This window comes from Ursus maritimus, unplaced genomic scaffold, assembly GCF_017311325.1.
Source record: "Ursus maritimus isolate PB19 unplaced genomic scaffold, ASM1731132v1 scaffold_5, whole genome shotgun sequence".
Taxonomy (NCBI): domain Eukaryota; kingdom Metazoa; phylum Chordata; class Mammalia; order Carnivora; family Ursidae; genus Ursus; species Ursus maritimus.
The window spans coordinates 64,577,954-64,597,933 of NW_024426663.1; the positions used below are offsets into that span (position 1 = coordinate 64,577,954).

The 19,980-nt window shown below is 40.6% G+C and overlaps 1 protein-coding gene across 1 annotated transcript in view; it reads right to left on the minus strand.

The window, feature by feature from the left end:
* The window catches only part of MEGF10 (multiple EGF like domains 10), a 120,043-nt gene that overhangs the window by 65,954 nt on the left and 34,109 nt on the right, over positions 1-19,980 (minus strand). Inside the window, exon 4 of the mRNA XM_008698983.1 lies at positions 15,324-15,416. Coding sequence (XP_008697205.1) covers positions 15,324-15,416 — 93 coding nt within the window. The remainder of the gene's footprint in view (positions 1-15,323; positions 15,417-19,980) is intronic.

Sequence of the window (19,980 nt, forward strand, 5' to 3'; positions counted from 1 at the left end):
TGGCTGGTAAGTGATGGCATCAATATTCAAACCCAAGACTTTGTGTGAACAAAAGTCCAAGCATTTTTCATGCGGCCATCCAGTTCCTAAAGGAGTGAAATTACATATTTTGGTTAAACAGAATGCCCCACAATTTCATCAAATATGATCTATGGAGGCAGAGCAGCAAATGTTAAGACCTTTCACTGAGCAAGCCTATGGGGTCAGCCAATGACTCAATATTTAGGGGCACTGAAAATAGGAAATTACCTCAGTCATGAGAACACAGGGCATTTCTTGAAGAGAAAATAAAATTAAAGAGATGTCAGATCTGAAGAACTTCCGTGAGTTGATAATGACTCTATGCAAACAAAAAAGCCAATAAACTCACTGTGAAAACAGCAATGATGTCATTAGCTTTAGGAGCACACTGAACTGAACACTAGACCCACATGGCCAGAGTTCAAGGTCTGTTTGGTGAATGAATGAAACATGGCACATGGCCAGAGTTCAAGGTCTGTCTGGTGAATGAATGAAAATGATTAAGAATGTAAAGCACCATAACTAACTTTCGTAAGCAAACAAACCTCTCGTGACCCACTTTAAACCCTCAATCCAACTTCCCATTCAAAGGATGGGAAGAGAGTGAAGGGGTTTTAAGATACATCAAGTTTCAAACACGTGTCAGCATTATGCAGCTGTTTTCTTCAAACATCACAATAACTCAATGAGATAGCTATAATCATTCCAACATTTCATGTGCAAAATGGACTCAGCAGATAATTTGCTCAGTTACTTAGCATTCAAGTGGCAAATGCACATCAATCACCCAAACCCATCAATGCCTCCAAAACTGTGATCTGGCCCGCACACCATGTGGACCATTCCAAGCAACTGATGGCCATCAGTTACGAAATCTGGTATCAGTGCACATTCACTGTATCTCCCTGATTTTCAAAGGAGAATATTCTAAGACAAAAGTCTCACAGATGTTTGAAAAATAATTTTTTTTGCCTAAAAGTGGTATTTCTCAGGCTTTAAAGTGTTAAAAGCAGTGTCATCAGAATGGTTTTGATATGGAATGTCTCCACATGTCCACAGACACACACATATTGACAAAACAAGGAATTAGAACATTCTTTGAACAAATGGCAGATAGTTTAGTAAATCTCATGTCTTTGTGTAGAGGAAGACTAAGAAAAGGAGCACAATGAGAGATAAACAGAAATGCCAAATTGAGAGATGCTCTGGAGGAAAGAACAAGGGCATGTTAATACATTGCCTCAGCCAAAACACTCCTCAACAACCAACGAAAAGGAAAGGATGAAATCATTCTTCCCTTAGATTAAGGAGTAATGTTTACCATCAAGTTCACCTTGTTACAAAAGTCATCAATCACTGGCTGGCTCAAGGAAGGGTATAATCATTTAGCATCAGACAGACCTCGACCCAAGCCGAGCCACTGTTGCTTCATAGCCACAGAACCTTGAGCAAGTCCCCAACCTTGGTTACACTTCATTTTCTCTTTGCTACATGGGTATGGTGGAACATACTAATCACACAAAAAGTACTTGTTGGTATGTGGGACACAGCACAGATCTAGTGTACCAGAAATTTTATTTCACGGTTAGCACAGTGGAACATCCCACCCCAGGAAAAAAGAATACCCTAGAAACACATCCTCCATCTGTACATAAAGCAAGAATAACAGCCCTGTTGCTGGTTTGTATTATTTGTTTGTCTTGCATGAATCATTCATGACAAAAAAGACAACTTGGTTTTCACAATGTGAATTTCAAAAACAAATTGCCCGCTAACTCCACAGAGTAAAAAAACAAGCTCTTGTATCATCCCTTTCAACAGTTTCCATAAAGCCAACTGGAAAAAGCTCAGGCCCACAGCGAAACCCACTTGTTATGTGACATCCTATTCTTAATTGCCAGCTAAGAACTGGATTTAGCAATTTCCCCCACTTGCAGATGATCAATGTATCTGGAGAGTAGGCTTGTACGTAAAGCCCAGAAATGTAAAAGGAGGAATTTAGAAAAAACACATGAACTCCTTAATAATCCTTCCCTTAGCATGAAGAAATAGGCGGTCATAAATAAAATCTGGAGAATCTTGCCATGTTAGTAGGCACCCATCGCACTGACTTGATTTTGCTTCAGCTTATCTATGCCCACTAAGACAACACAAGCAACCTTGTGAACTTTAAGATGCGTTTCTAAAGCAACTGGCTCTAAATTACAGAGAACACAAAAGTGGCCAATTCTGTTGAACTTGTGTTAGGTCTAAAGAAATCTTACATGAAATGAGCAGTCCATGTTTGGTTGTCGTTTTATTTTGGTTTTGTTTGTCTTCATTTAATACTTCTAGGATCTGAGAAGTCAAACTGTAGAACTATACGGGGTTCGAGAAGCTTGTGGATACACCTCTACCAAACACTTACAGCAGGGTAACATTGAATCTTGGAACTCAGCTCTATCAGAGGGAAGGTGATGTCAGCCTGTAATACAGAACTACCCTCACCAGGGTTGCTGTGAAGTAACGAAGGCTCTTAAAGTGTCCTTAACATTTAAATGTCAAGTGCCTGTTAGGATACGGCAGTCAGCCACACTGACTTGAAAATATATTTTTACGTGGTGTTTTGTTGTAATGTTCGCCATTGACTTTAAACATAGGAAAATTTGAGACTACGAGAGAAATTAATAGGGAAGAAAATTGCAGACAAAGCACAAGTAAGTCACTTTCAGGAAAATTTCTCTACAGTGTGAGTATCTTTCAGAAGGGACCAAAATAATCTTCCACAGTCTCAAAGGATAGAAAAACATGGTTCTTCTTGAAATATACACCCTTTCTTCCTAAGCTTTGGTTCCCTCAGGGTCTTTTATCTCCCTGTGATTTCATTCCTTGTGCTTCAGGCTAACAAGGCGATGGTGTGTCGTTCCCTTTGTTAATGTAGAAGAAAAGATCCTCATTCAAAACATCAAGCACTTTAAAAATAAAACAACTTTGTAAAGCTTCTCCATCCATGAAGAAGAACAATAAAAATGTATTTTCCAGATCCTCTGAAAGCACTAAAACCTCATGTCCTTCACATGTCAAAAACCCCACTGGAGAGCTGACAGAGTGCCAACAGTCACTGCAGACAACCGCCCAGTGCTGTTTATATTAATATTATTCAGTGGCTGAGAGAAAACCTTTATTCTTCTTTTAAAAAAAATGTTGTTACAGGAATTTTCAAAGCATGAAATGCCATTTTAGAACTTCAGTGTATGCTTATCTCAAATTATGAAGCAGAAAAAAGGGCGTGAAATGTTTATTCTTTAATGTGTCTAAATATAAATGTTGATGTCTCTCAATGACAGCCTATTGATGACCCTCTTCACAGTGAGGGAAAATCTCAAGGATATACATTGTAGGCTGGGATTAAGTAAAGGATTTGGGGGGATTACATTTCTTCACTGAAGTCAAAAGAATAGTAAGAACCAGGAGACACTGCAAGGTGTCTTGCTTTATCAAGTCTTGTCGCGTTTTCGTTCTTTTGCTCGTGTGTTTTTCATTAAGAATGTATTAAGCATCTTCTGCGGCGACTAAGTTCAGTTTGTTGAGCATGTACTACTTGCTCCTGCCTGACATGATCTACAGCCAGATTTCTTTTTTTTTTTTTTTTAAAGATTTTATTTGTTAATTTGACATAGAGAGACAGCCAGCGAGAGAGGGAACACAAGCAGGGGGAGTGGGAGAGGAAGAAGCAGGCTCCTAGCGGAGGAGCCTGATGTGGGGCTCGATCCCAGAACGCTGGGATCACGCCCTGAGCCGAAGGCAGACGCTTAACCGCTGTGCCACCCAGGTGCCCCTACAGCCAGATTTCTTTATCTCCCGGGAGAGACTGGTCCACAGTGAGACCCATCACAAAGCAACATGCTAAGTGTTGCAGTACACGGGATGCTCGAAGAACACAGGGTCTATGTTACATGTACTGCACCTTTGGGCAGAGGAGAGAAGGGATGGGGAGAAGGCTTCCAGGTGAGGTGTGGCTTCCGGTGAGCACCACAGGCTAAGTACTCGGGACCACCACTGTGCAACTAATTATTTTCATTCTGGATGTGAGGGACCAAAGGGTGGAAGCCTTAAATGTTTGCTTAAAATCCCACAGTAAGGAAACTAGGTCCCCAAACCCTCAATGCTACCTGGATGGTCTGAAAAACTGAATACAGGTTTCTTGGGGAAAAAAGTTTCTTTTTTTTAACTATAGGAGACTATAAGTATAACTATAATAAATGTCTGTGTACACACAACCTAGAATTAACGGTTGTGAACATCGCATCACCTTGGCTTCATCATTTGATGCAAGAAATAAAACATGGCAGATAAAGTCCCCTTTGTCTTCTTATGCCTGGCTCCTGGCTCTTTCCATTACTCCATCCTCAGAGGTAACTGCCATCATGATTTTAATGTGCATCCTTCTAGTCTGTGTGTGTCCAGAAATAATACAGTGTATAATTTTATGTATTCATTAGTTTAATATAAAATGTATATATCATTGTGCATCTTGCCTTTTCCACAAAATATTATGATACTGAGATCTATTCATATTGCTACATCTGTTACATAGTGGAATACTATGTATCAGTTTATAGGAATGAATGTCTACACAGCATCCCTCTATATTAACAGCCTCTAATAAATTTATCTTTTCCCTTATTCATGGCCATTTTCAGTTGTTGCCAAATTTCCACAAAGATGCAAAGAATATATCCCCCAATACCTGAAAGCAAAGGTTTCTGCAAGGTATGTGGGCAAATTATAAAGAAGAAGAAGAAAAATTCCTGGATCATATGGTGAACACAAATTAAAATTTTACTCTAGAGACAGAAAAATTGCTGTCTGAAGTTACTCTGCCAAAAAACCCTCATGAGAGCAGTGTATGAAATCTTCCTTTCACATCCTTGCCAACACATGGTATTGTCAGACTTCTTAACTTTTGCCAACAGGATGGCAAAAAATGACATCTTGTTCATACAGTATGCATGTCACTGATTATTACAAAGAAAAGCATATTCTCATATGCTTATCAGCCAATCAGGTTTCCTTGCCTCTAAATTATTTTATTGCATCCTTTGCCTATTCTAAAGTTGAGGGTTTTTTCTTATTGATTTGTGGAAATTCTTTACAAATTCTATATACTGATCATTTGTTTTATATATTGCAAAAATCTTTTCCCATTCTTGCTTCTCTTTTAACTTTACTTGTGATATCTTCTGTCTTGAAGTTTTTAACTTTGATGTGGTCTAATTATTTCAAGCACTGATTCATAACATGGATAAATTTGATTTATATAATACTAATTTTATAACATAAGGTTCTTTTTTTTTTAAGTGGCTGCTTCTGTTTAATGTATGAACAAAACTTCACAGTTACATACCAACATCCAGTTCAAATCAGTTCCATTACAATTTAAACGTTGGCAGTTACTTCTACCAGTTTTGTGTAACAGTAGTGAGTTGAAACTTTAGGTTTTCACGGAATTTTAAGATGATCCCATCATTTATGGTCCAAGAGCTAGGCTCTTGCAACCTCTTCTATTCACTCTATTGGAATAGTCTTTATCATTTTACTACTTTCTACACCTTTTTAAAAGTTTTATACATGGCAAACATGATTAATTTCCTCCAGTATACAGGTGGAAATACTCGAACTTTTAAAAATCAATAAGGTTGCTGGGGCACCTGGGTGACTCAGTCAGTTAAGTGTCTGACTTCAGCTCAGGTCACAATCTCAGGGTCCTGGGATCAAGCCCCGCATGGGGCTCCCTGCTCAGCAAGGAGTCTGCTTCTCCCTCTGCCCCTCCCCCTGCTCATACTCTCTCTCTCTCTCTCTCAAATAAATAAATAAAATCTTCAAAAGAAGAACAAAATAATAATAAAAATCACTGAGGTTATCAACAAATTAAAAGATATTTTGACCAAAGAAGGAAAAACAGTGATAGCCCTTTTTCTTGTGTTCCCTGAAGGAACTTTCAAGTGTTTTAAAAAAGTCTCTGATACAATTGCAAACATAAGAAATCAGATATAATCATGAAAGATACCGGACTATATAATATACCACAGCACTTAATTTCATCCAATTAATAACATATGATGAAATGGATGTAGCTCTAGTAAAACCAGGTATTAGCCTACCTGATTTCACAGGTTGGATAGCAAATGAGGCTCCAGGACCACCTAATACATATCATTATTTTACTCTTAGCAGAACAGCCAGGAAGCACATTTTTGCTGTCAGAAAACGGTTGCTATGTGATTTGGAATAATTTGTAGTCTTAATTTCCTTGCCTAATTTCTTACTGTTCATGCTCCATTTTGACACAACTTTAACAGCTAAGTTCTACATTGTCATATGAAATTTTCACCCTGTGAAGCAATATGGAGAAGTTTAGATGGCAGAACTGTTAAGCATTCCCCATTCAAATGAGGGTTGAATTTCAAACACCTTTCTTAGTCTTGGGGCCACCACGTCAGAAGCCTCTCCCCTCTACAAGTAATAACCTTAAAGTTTATTACGGTAACTTTCCCTGTCTCGAGGGTAAGGAGCTCCCACATCCACATTTCCTCAAAGTTCATGGAAAACCCTGTCTAACATATTTCACCTGGCTTCTAACAATTTCATTGCAGCTGCCCATTTATGGACGAAGAATCTTCTGCTAAGTCACCAAGGAAGAATGGGCCCCCAGTACACATAGCCAAGGTCAATACAAGAGCCACACGAGACTGAGATACCTCAAGGCCGCTGAAGGAAAGACTTTAGGTCATACCCTTTCTCTAGAAGATCTATGACTTCTTCCTTCTTAACTTCTCTGGATACTTTGCTTCTATGTTTGTGCACATACTTCCAACCCCTCTGTTCAGGTGAAACCTCCTTGAACAAAGAGGAAGAGTCTTATTCATCTCTCATGGCTCATTTTTATATCCATGACTGTTCCTGGAATACTGATGCCTTCATTCCTTCCTTCCTTCCACAAATATGTATTGAGGACTGTGCTGGACATTAAGTGAATAAATTAGCTAGATAGCAGTGAAAAAAAAAAACAGACAAAATTTTATGGGGCCTACCTCCTAGAAGGAAAAACAAAAGCAAAAGCAAAAAACAAAATACTTTCAAATAGTGCCATAATAAAGTTAAAAAGGAGATGCAATCCAGAATAATGGAGAATACTCTTTATGTGTAAAGGTTGGAGCAAGCCTCTCATGGTAGTGGTGGTTAGGCTGAGACCTGAGTGACCTAGAGAAGCCAGCCACGTCAAGATCTAGGGAGAAGAGTACACCAGGCTGCAGAAAGACCAAGTGCAAATAAAGGAACCAGCGTGTCCCTTGAGAGGAAGGCAGAAGTTGTGGGCAGTGTGATACCCAGAACAGGAGTGGATGACAAGGGATTGGGGAGATAGGATGACACAGGTCAAAACGGGTTTTGGAGATTATTCTATCATGGGAAATACTGGGGAGTTCAGAAAAGGGAGCAGTATTTACAGTTTTCCAAGGTCACTCTGGTTTCATTGCAGAGAACGGATCCCAGTGGGGCCCAATGAGATGTAGCAGCAGGGAGACTCTTGAGATCACCGACTAAAAGTGAGTAGTGATGTGGAGGAGAGGTAGCAGCAGAGATGGTGAGAAAAGCTTAGATTTTGTTTTATTTTGAGGTTGAACCAAGATTTTCTGATTAATAGATGCAGGCGGATATTTACACCCAGTGAAAAAAGAAAAAGGAAAATCAGACAAATGAATAAATGATGTGGAACGGAGTTAACGACATGACAGCCCAGCCTGGTGTTTACAGCCACTGCATTGAGAACTGACTGGTGCGAGGAACAGAAACGTCTATAGTGTTCTCACTATGCCAGAAGCAACATAAACCAGACATGAATTCATCTGGGAAGGACATCCAGGGTCAGAGGTTGGGAATAATGCAGAAAACTACACCGGGGCTCTGTCTGGGGAGCCACCTGACAAGCGACTGTGGACAGAGGGAGGCTTCTGCTAAAGAAGGGGGTGGCCCCCAGGACTAAAGAAGATGCCCACGATGAGCCTTCCCATCTGCTGTCCTGTCCAAACGCTGCACTGACTTGAAGAAGTCTGGGGGAAGCCACGTTTGTCACATAAGGAATTTCAAGGAAGGACCATTTACTGAGCCAGGCACGGTGCTGAGCACATAACAGGTACGGCGTCAGTCAATCCTCATGAGCATATGAAGTTGGATACTCTTAACCTTATTGAAGCAGGGGGACAATGAGACCCAGAAACAGCACAGAAACGATTGCAGCCAGGACCCTTGCAATTCAGCTCCAACATGGGGTTTAGAGGAAGCAGGTGGAGGAGGTTCTCTGGTCCTCCAGAGAGAAACCAAGGGTTTCAGACTCCTTTAGAAAGGCAACATTCAGCAGCTTGTGTTTGCGACCTCTATCAAAACATTTGGGCAGTCCATCAGTGAAATTGCCTTCAGGCAGGGGGATGAACCATTCCCAGCTCAGTCCTTCCCACCTATCATCAATGCCCTGCAACCCCCCCAGGGACCACAAATGGTTTTACTCTTATTCTTGTTGCTCCATCAACCTGATTTCTCAAGTAATTCTGACAGTGCGATGGGTATGTTAATGACTCGCTGTGAGGACTGGGTTCTGAGTGTCTTCTCTTGCCAGACACCATCGATCCGACTATTGTGTCCAGTCAACAGAGCTTTACAGCGGACCTTGCCAGGGAATAAGTCAGCTTTTTGGGCCTTATGATTTCTGGTTTGTAATATCCTTCAAATGGATTCCCCGATTGGAATATCCTGCAGGCAAAGTCTTATTACTTACTCTGTGCTGCACAGTGTGCCTGCTTTATATAAAAGGTTATCAGTGTTCCTAATGTTGTACCCGAAAATGTTTCAACTTGTCTTGCCTCCTAGGCATATTTTTACTACCTCCAAGTACATTTAACCAGAAAAGCTACTGGTGACTAAAGAAGCCCCAGTATGGAATTTTTTAAACCAAAATTAATTTCCATGTTTGCCTCTACTTGGTGCTAAAGTCAAAAGCCTGCAGGACACGCTATTGAAAGCCATTTGCTGGCTGCTGGTTGATTTAGGACTCCCCCTTGCATTCTGGAAGTGCCCTATAGCCAGAGGAGGAATATATTTCTTTACAGACATTTAGAAAATCATAAACAGGATTATATAGGTTGAGAGAACAAATGCATTACTGCTACTCATACAGAAGGTTTAAAGGGTTTCCAACACAAAGAAAGGTCTCAGGGACTGCATATATGTATCTACTAGAGTAAACCACACATAGACTCACAGGGTGGAAAGGGATCGTAAATATAACCAGCCCAACAGTCTTCACAGTACAAATGAAAAAATTAAAAACTACAAATGAGTTCATACAAATGGGTGCCATTTAAGATTCATCGTCTCTGAGAGTGTGCCCTCAATATCTCTCAGGATACTCATTCTAACATTTGTCTGGGGCTGTCCGTCCCTGCCTCCTGTTCTCATTCCCCTCAAGGTCACAGACCCTAGACACTTTCACCAAGCCTCCCTTCCAATTGCAGGAGGCACCGTACCTTCGTGGTTAAAATGACTGGCTATGAAGGGGACACGAGTGTGTCTCCACCATTCAGCAGATGTTGAAACTCAGGCAAGTCATGTAATTAATTGTTCTGCACCTCTCTTTCCTCATCCATAAAATTGGATCAAGAATTGCAACCATCTCACTGTCTGCCATGAGTTTAATGTAACATCTATCAAACCCTTACAGTGATGCTGGCATGTACTAAGGGCTCATTTAAGCAGAACTATTACTGTCATTGTCGTCATCAGCATGACCCAACTCCTGCTCCCCTCAGGTTCAGCAGACTGTCTCCACTCCCAGTTTACCAAGAGAAGAAAGTCATCAGATATGAACTCCCTCGAGTTCTCCTTGCCTTTGCCCACTAGCGCCCGGATACTAGTAACCTCTTGACATCCTGCTGGCCACTCTTTCCTCCTCCTGCTGTATCCAATTCTCACTCTCATACCCAGCTCCATTTTTGGCTTTCTCTGTCCACCTCTTCTGCCCAGACTGTTCTCTTCCTCAGGATGAGACACTTGCACTTCTGTCTACTGTCTCCAAGCTGAGGGCTCTGGGAGGCCCCCACAGCTCCACACACGTTTCCTTATCACCAGCATCCAATACAGTTCCTGGCTTACAATAATCACTCAATGAAAGTTCACACCATGAACACGTGAATGACCTTCACAGAATCATACAGTTCACTCAATCTAATTAAATGAAAGAACCATTTACTCCACTCCAACCACATGCCAGCCACAATGGAGGCTAACAAGATTAATAACACAGAGCGCCTGCCTTCCATGAGTTGTTTATCATCCCCTGAAGGAGGAAGAGGAATAGGGGATTGATGGTGGGATGGAGAGATTGATGGGGGGAGGAAGAGAGAGAGCATGGAAGAGGAGGGAAGAGAGAGATGGAGGTAGGTTAGATTAATGGCATATAGGCTAGGGTATGCATTAGGTTGCCAATAAAAGTAAAATACGAGTGTGTTTTAAAAAAAATAATTTAATCAAATTTAAAAAGAAGCAATATGTATGAGTTTAGTGAAATAAATCATAATTTAACTCCAGGGGAACAAACTTTGTACAGTCCTCTGACACACCTGGTTTTTTTATACAGAGAATACATTGAGACCCAGGAAGACTGACTGTATATCAAACACAGGAATCCTTCCCTCCATGGACAAGGTAAACAGTCAAATCAAATCTCCAAGGGAAGCCTTTGCAACCCTGCACACGTGAAGGGAACTGTTAGTCTGTTTTTCTCCCTCGTATATTAGGAAAGGGAAAAAAAAACCAAACAAACAGAGAGATAGCTGTGTGTGACAGTTAACAATTTATTTTCATCTGCTCATTTTAGGCTCTTAATGTAAATAAAAGGAGTTACTCTTCTGGCTGGAGTGAATGGTCCTGATTATCAGGCAGAAATTGGGCTGCTGCTACACAGCAGGAAAAAGGAGAACTATGTCCGAAAGCCAAGAGAGTCTGTGCGTTTCTAAGAAGTACTTCCATGCCCAGAAGTAAAAGGTCAACAGACAACAAAGTTGCAGCAAGGTTTTCCACAGTGGTTCCAGGGCTAGACAGGGCAGGCAGCTTCTCCAGCCCCAGCTCCTGCTGCGCAAGCACAGAGGGAGGGGCTTCTCCAGCACCCAATGGCGGAGCACCTACATCTTGCATAGTGCCCAGTTCCTGCAACAGAACCAGCTTCTCCATCCCAGCTCTGGGCTTCTGCAGCACAGGCAGCTTCTCAGCACCCAGCTCCTCCACCAGCAGGAAAGCAGAATTGGCTAGCAGCACCCATCAGCCAGCAGCTTCCCCTGGCAACACTCTGGGGCGTTTTTGTAGCAGGGTACTTCTGGTCAGACACTTCTCTGTGAACAGCTTTCCGAAACACCCTATTGGGCAGATTTCTAGCAAGTTCCAGAGGGCAGATGTCCATCAAGTTCTGCTAGAGCAGTACTACGCAGCCCCTTGCCATTCAGTGAGCTGTGGTGTGCCTTCTCTAACGATGTCTCGATCACAGCCCTAGTGGGGATTCCTTTTGGGCATCTTATCTCAGCCCTGGAAGTAGCCTGCTCCTTACATCTGCTCTTCCTGTGTTCTTTCAAGTGCTATGAATTCTACTAACCAAGTCTTCATTACTCCAATCCCCTGGTACAGTTAATAATTGTTCATCAACTCTCGCTGTCCAAGTTACTATGTGTCCCAGGAGAAATGAGCATACCTGGCAAGATTCTCCTTTCCAAGTGCCATTTTCCAACGGCAGTCTAGGGCTGAGGCAGAAAAACACAACATGGCTTTGGAGTATCCTATAGTACTAGTAAGGAAGGAGGTGTTCAACAAACAAAACAAATAAACAAACAAAAACCAAACAGACAAAAAAAAGGATGGGGCACATCAAAAGGACACAGGAGTGACCTGAAATAACTCCCCATCTCCAAAGCAGGAACAGTTTGAACAACACAATCACATACTATTGCCTTATAACCCCAAATTTCATATAAATATCTATGAATCTCTATTGACACAAAGGTTGAATAAGTGGGAGAAAGACAAATAAATCTTCCTTACAGAAGAATTCCAAATAACATATGTAGGGACTCCCCTCAAAGACATGAACATAATTCCTGCCCTTCTCCCTTGAGGGTGGGCTAGACTTAGACTTGCTTCCAAAGAATAGATTAGGAAAAGGGAAGATAGTAACTTTATGTGGAGAATCACGGTGTACACTATGCATCAGCAAATGATGAAGGTTAACCAAGTGATGACATCATCAGTGATGTTACATGAACATTATGACACCCCTGATATGATGTGATGAGCAGGTGCTGTAGTTCTCTGGTATTCTTTTCAAAACTCAGAGCCTGAGTCTAATCATGGGAAAAAACACTAGACAAACACAGTGCAGCAGACATTCTACAGGATACCTGGCCAGCACTCCTCAAGACTGTCAAGGTTAGGAAAAGCCAAAGATGGAAATTGTCATGGACCATAGGAGACTGGGCAAACATGACAATGAAATGCAATATGGTGCCCTGGATTGGATCCTGGAACAGATAAAGGACATTAATGGAAAAAACAATGAAATCCAAGGTCTGAAGCTTAATTAATAGTAATGTACTAATGTTGGTTTCTCAAATTGACAAACTAATGGTAAGATGTTACCAAGGGGAAAACTGGATGCAGGAATATGGTAACTCTCTGCTGTCTTTGCAACTTTTCTGTAAATCTAAAATTGGTCCTAAATAAAAGGTTTGCCTTAAAAATATTTATTGTGGTTTCTATCTCCTGATGGGACCCTGACTGATGCAAGCACCTAGTCTGATTATCAAGGCAATCATTCTATGAAACCTAACAAACATCATCCAATGTCTTCATAACCATAACCAGAGAGAGAGGGAACAAAGAAAAGGAATCCTTGGAAGTGAGTTCATTTATTTTTTTAAAGATTTATTGGGGGGGGGCAGAGGGAGAGAGAATCTCAGGCAGACTCCCTGCTGAGCGCAGAGTCTGATGCGGGGCTTGATCCCAGGACCTGAGACAAAAATCAAGAGTCAGATGCTTAACTTACTGAGCCACCCAGGGGCCCCAAACTGAGGTCATTTAAACTGGGCTACCCAGTAGATTACTCAGGCCTACATTTTGTTTCAAGAACTACTTGGCTTAGAGTAATTAAATGACACACCTTCTAACAAGTGATATTAGAGGAAGTGCTGCAGACAAAGCCCAGGTAACCACACCCAGGGCTCCAGCTCAGAACAGCATTTTCTTAGGTTAGTTTAAAAAGAAGTTGTCAGAAATGTTTTTCTCAGAGCGTCTTTAAAGACCTCAGCTATCTGCCCGTTTTTGTTTATGCTTTTGGTCATTATAGAGCCAAAACAGGAGTTGTAAAGAAGAGACTAAAGATTGCATCAGTATCATATTCTAGGATGGAAAGAACATGTGTCCTCAGAATTCTAGAGGATTCCTTCGAAAATCAGTAAACTCCAAAAGCAAGCAACAAGTTATTTTCTAGAAAGCCTAAACTCCAAAATAAAGCAACAGTGTGTTTTCAGGAAGGCCTGAATCAGTTCTGGAGAGTCTGAAACTCATGTAGCCTTTTGTTTTCTTCACACAAACACTCATCAGTCTGATCTCTCAGCTGGAGGCAGGCTGCGCGGTCCTTCCGACACTAACTCTGAATACGGCTGCAACTATTCTATCCCACAGCATACTTGCCCTGGAATTAGGAACAAACCTCACTTTTCAACTGAAGAATACATCCACTCCTTTCATTTCCACTAGTTGATAGAATAATGTTATTTTTTTCTTCAAAATGTGTAGGCACAACTGATCTTTAAGCTGGAAAAGTTAATGAAAGCGACATTGCATTTGAGGTCAGTCAGCCAGAAAGATGGCTGTGAGCCAAATCCCACATCCCAAACATTTTGCCTCCACAGCATGTGAACAAAATGCCCACTCTCCTCCTGATCTTCAGCATAAGCAAAACAAAACCCTGCAAGACAGTTATCCATTGGAATTGGAAGCCTTTCAGGGGCAGAAAGACACACACACACACACACACAGACACACACACGCATGCTCCCTGTTTAAGACACAATAAAAAGTCTCTTTCACGCAGAATGTTCTGTGCACAGGCAGCACAAGGACTACCCCAGGAGATGCTGTTTTAGGGACAGCCAAGAGATCACAAGCCTAAAACAAGCAGTTCTTACAAGATACACAGTAATCTCCCCAATTCCAAATATAAGTAAGAGAGAATTCTTAAAACCGGTTTATCTCGACGGCTTGAAATCCCTTTGGGACGAGTTTCGGAAAATTGTGCAGTAGAAATGAGGATGAATTTGTGTTGTCATGAGATCCTGCTGATTTTTAGAACTATGATTTCCTTTCTCTCAATGTAACATTTCATGCATTAAAATTCAGTTGCACTTGGACTCCCCCTCCCATTTTTCGAAGCAAAAAGCAGTACGAAGAAACAGGAAGTATCCACAATTACACGCGCAGCAACGAGTTAGCCAGAAAACTTCAGTTTTAACTGTGAAATTCAGAAAAGCAACTGTATTACATGACATTCCACTGCTTAATCCTCTTAATAAAGAATACGAGGTTTTAAGTACAAGCTGTTTACAGTCCAAAATAACACTATGTTAGATTATAATTCTAACATAATGGAGACAAATGATATAGCATATTATAATTTGATTTAATATCAAAATGTTCATGAATTTTCAGTTATTACCAATATTTTTCCCCCATGTTTTCTGAGTGAGTACTCATTATTTGCATCTCAGAATTCAGAGGTAAATAAATATATTAAGCATTGAAAATATCAATTTTATGTCTGACTTAAAGCCAACGGGTGATACATTTTAATCACTGAGGAAGATGCCAGATAAATCAACCTGTAAACACAGCAGTTAGGATAGAATAGTTGTGTAACCACAAAACTGCTTTACTGAACTAAGGTACCTCAAACTCTGGAAAACATATTCATATTTACAGATGTATCAGCATCAGATTATTGAAATTGCTTTCTTTCCAAGTACTTTTCTTTATCCTCAATTAACAACAGCTCCATATATAACACATATACTAATTGAAAAGAAACTGTATTCCAAGCTGCACTGGGAATCCACACCATATTCTGTATAGGGAGCAAGAAGGAAATCAGTGGTTCAGGATAATCCGTGGACAAGGGAGCCCATAGAGCAAAAACACGCGGAGACAGACAAGAGCAGGTGGAAACTTACCACTGGAGCAGTTGGTCCCACCCCAGCCAGGCTCACACTGACAGGTGTTTGGAGCAATGCAGCGACCGTGGACACATTTATCAGCACAGTGGGCTGTCAGAGAGAAAATCAATCAAATAAGGAAAGTTGGCACAAGAAAAAAAAAAAACCCAACAACACAGCTGTTTCACATCCCAGTCTCAAGTATCACTTAAAAACAACATGCATGCTTGATAATTTCCTTCAATCCATTCCTTGGCCATTTCCTAGTCTGCAGTGCGACCAAACAATTCCCCTTCTTATTTTGAGTTCTCCAAATAAATTCCTTCATTTCTACTATTTAATTCTACTTCATGTCAGATTAGGAAAGAACAACGACTACCCAACATAAACCTCTTTGTTTCAGGAGGAGCATATGGGGATGCAGTGACAAACCCCAAACGAAGCAAGATATGAAGCCTCCAGAGTGGTAGACGGAGGGTATTCCCCTCACATGATACCTTCGCTGAAAACAAAAGTCAAATTTCTTTGGGCACATGTCACTCACAACTATGACACAGCAGAACTGGACGCCCTGTTTCTATTCACAAAAATATTCAAAAAATGTCACCCAGGTTTTTAGGGAAGTAGTCAATCTCAATTTCTCTTTCATTAGTGAATATCTCAGGTGTGACCCACCCCGTGGAAGTCAGGGTTATCTTCGCAAACGTGAGTGCATGGGTCGTCTGAGGATTTCTAAAGCAAAGGACCATGACCCCATAGAAAGAAACATCAAATATATACTGTGCTGAACGTTAGCATTGCCTGTAGTGTTAGTGCCGCTCACTTTGGTTAAACATTCTTTAAAGTACCTGGATATAAGAGTAATTGGGAGAACCACACGGCATAGTTGGGGGTTCAGATAGCCCAAAACTTTATGTAAGGATGGGATAAGGTATCACCTATGCTTGACAGATAAGTTTTACTAATGCATATCTTATTACAAAAGTAAAGCAGATTTACTGTCTACACATGAAATACCAAAAAGCAAAATAAACCTATCTCTGGTTCCATCAACTCATAACATTTCTGCTTATGCAGATCCTTTCAGGAAATTTTCCCTATATATTTCTCTCCTCAAGGAAAAAAAAAAAAAGAATCATAATATTTTTCAATTTTCCTTTCCACTTAATATAATGGTAATAATCTTCCCATGTCATTAAATATTCTTTTATGTGAATTAGGCAGTGTTGTGTAAATATAATTTACATTGTGTATATATACTGTATAGTGTATATACAGTGATATAGATACATAGATATATATTTACATGTGTATATATATGCGTGTGTATAGGGGAAGGCATTTTAAATGAAAAGAAGGCAAAAAGAAGCGGTAGAAAGAAGTCAAATGGAAATGAGAAGATCTCCTTGGGTGCATTGTTGGGAGCAATAGCTCTGGAAAGATACAGACTTTGAAAACCAAACCAAGACTTTATTCTGAGAATTAACTGGGAATACTCTAATGAAATATACAGAATTATTACAATGGGGGCGCCTGGGTAGCGCAGTCATTAAGCGTCTGCCTTCGGCTCAGGGCGTGATCCTGGCGTTCCGGGATCGAGTCCCACATCGGGCTCCTCCGCTGGGAGCCTGTTTCTTCCTCTCCCACTCCCCCTGCTCTGTTCCCTCTCTCACTGGCTGTCTCTCTGTCACATAAATAAATAAAATCTTTAAAAAAAAAAAAAAAGAATTATTACAATGAACCATCAGGTAGAGGATATCACAAGGCAATAAAGTGACCATAAACTTAAGGAACTAAAGGCTTACTTCCTTCGCCAGAATAATTATTTAGCCCCCTGGCCATTGGTGAGGGATGCCAGGCCAAGTGAGCTTGGGACCTTGGGCCAGAGTAGAGATATCGACACTAGCATTCCAAGGAGATGCTTAGCAACTCCCCAGGACTTGATTCGGACAAGCATATATTTGATTGGAATTAAAAGCAAGATCAGCTTGTAACATATGAACACACTGGCTCTACAAAGGCTGACAGGTTAAGTAAATATGTGCCAACCTAGGGTCTACTGTCTCCTACCATCTCTATGCACGTGTTTGATATTGTGACATTCATTTGTAAGGTCATAGCTCTGTACTGTTCTTTAAAGTGTAGCTATGCACATACAAGCCAGCAAACTACCATAACTGGAGAATGGAAGGGTCAATTAAATGCCACAAAAAACTCAGGTCTAACCATGCAGGGGGCACATTCTGGATCACACTATGTTCTATGGTAGCACGCACACCCAGGACACTCCCACCTTACCGAGAACACTGGCGCCCACCGTGATATGAACATATGAAAGCACTTTGTCTCACTTGTCCTATGTACTCATGATATCTCTGTTTGCAACATAATTGCAAACATCAGTCTTCAGACAAATTTACCAATTTCTCCTCATTCAAGATACTAAAACTATTTAAAACTCCATTTGCATATCTCAAGAAGTTTGAAAGATCCGATACTAGTTGCCCTTACTGTGAAAGAAGTGTTGTCTGATACTGTGCATTTACAAGAAAACACAGAAATTGGATATGGTAGTTGAAGAAAAAAGTGTCACCCATCTCCTCAAGTTTCAAATTTTTGAGATCGCTGAGGAATCATATGAATGCTCTCATGTTTGATTCCTGATGGGACAAACTTTGTGTTTTATGAAATGAACACCAAGAAGTCCAGTCAGTTAAAATAGATAAAACAAATATCCTGTAATGGTAATTTAAAAATCTAGATTACTTTTATAGGAGCCTGGAACTAATATTTGGCCAAAGTCTGGAGCAAACTGTCAATAGATAGTTCACAGCAAACAAATTCATCTGTAAATTAATGAGAAACTGGAAGGGGGAATCTGTTTTCCTAATGATTTTTTTTTCTTAATTAAAGCTAAAGCCAATGGAATCGCCTCTGAGCATTGAAGCCTCGAGTCAAGTAATTAACTAAGTAATGGGAAATATTGTTGGTATATATTCCAAAGGGAAAGAACACAAATTCTACAGCCATAGTACAGAATCTTCCCACAGCATTAGACTGTTACACAACAGAGTGTGTTCCATGTCCTTCCTTATCCCACCAGCTTGGACGCCCACATCTAGCAAGAGCCTTCACTCAGTAATAACTAGACTAGAGGAGCAAAGGGAGACATCAGAAGAAAAGAGAGGAAGCTAACTCTACGTCGGCAAATGTTCCAATTTGCCAGATTGCAGGAACACTCACTATGGCGTATGTATGGACAAATACAGAGTGGAGCTCGATCCCTGCCCTAGTCTCGTCTTTCCTCATTTAGCTTCAGATGCCACCTATTCTGGGGGCCAAGCTTCCATAACTAACAAACTTCATGTGAGAAACCGAAGTAAGATAAAGACATCGATTTATCCTGTAGAAAATCCCAGAGTGAACTAGAAAGAGAAAAGGAACAGAGGTCCCCCTTAACAAATGTTTAATCACTTAGACTTCAAGAATAGATACCAAAAAAAAAAAAAAAAAAAAAAAGAATAGGTACAAAAGACCCATCGTAAGTGTGGCTCTTGCATCGATAGAAAACAGTCATTTTATTCCCTATCTGGGTCCTTTCTTCTTATTTTTAAGAGGGCAATTACAATCAGGAAAATGCTAGCAAAGATGACCTAGTCAATATGATTTATTTTTCACACCTCACTTTAAGAAAATCATCACATTTCATAGTCTGAGTTTTTAGTCATCTTTTTTAGAGACCAGATGTAAGCTGGATCTCTGGACCCCGCTAAATGCACTGCCGCAGACACAGGACTTGCGAGGGGCAGCCAAGGCATCTTCTCCCTCAAGAACCGGCAGGCAGGAGACACTGATGAGAAGAACATGCCCCACCTTTGAAGTGAAAGCTGTGGACAGCCTGTCTGCCTGATGGACAGGTGAGGACTGACATGATGACCCTAGGATCTTCTCTAATTAGGCTCCTATTTCAGCCTTACTTCCTAAATCCATTTAAATCCCATTACCAGCGCCATGGACCTCATTCCTTTCACTTGTAAATACTTGGCTTTAATACCAAGAGCCACTAACTATACTCAATAGTTTTCTCTTCTGCCACATACATTTCACTTTGGATTTACACCTAGGATATGGGGGGAAAAAAAAGAGTGGGTAGACTAAAGATTCCTTTATAAACCAATTATATCTCCTAATACAGTAGTTACTGTTGTTCTAATGGACATAATATAATCAATTCATTTAATCTGAAAAATGTTTCCATGATCCAAATATCTTTTGAAAATAACTGTTCAGTAGAAACACAAACCTTCCAGCTAACTCGTCTTTCCTCAGAAATTCCTTTCATTCTAATATTGTAAATTAATAGCATAAGTCACAAATCTTGTTTTCACTCTTTATTCCAAGTTGCTATAGAGGAACATACATTTTTAGAGTTAAAGGTGCCTTTACTGAACATAATAGCCACATTTTTTCAGACAAAGAAACTGAGGGTGGGACTATGGGATGGTTTTCCCGACATTCATAGCTGGTGTTAGAGGCAAACGTAGGATTAAACTCTAATACCTGACTCACAGTAGACCAAAACTTATGACGGGTTTTAAGAGAGGTGGGGGGGCAGGGGTGGAAACAATGGTAGACGTGATGCTGCATCCCATACTAGGGCAGGCGAACTAGATGG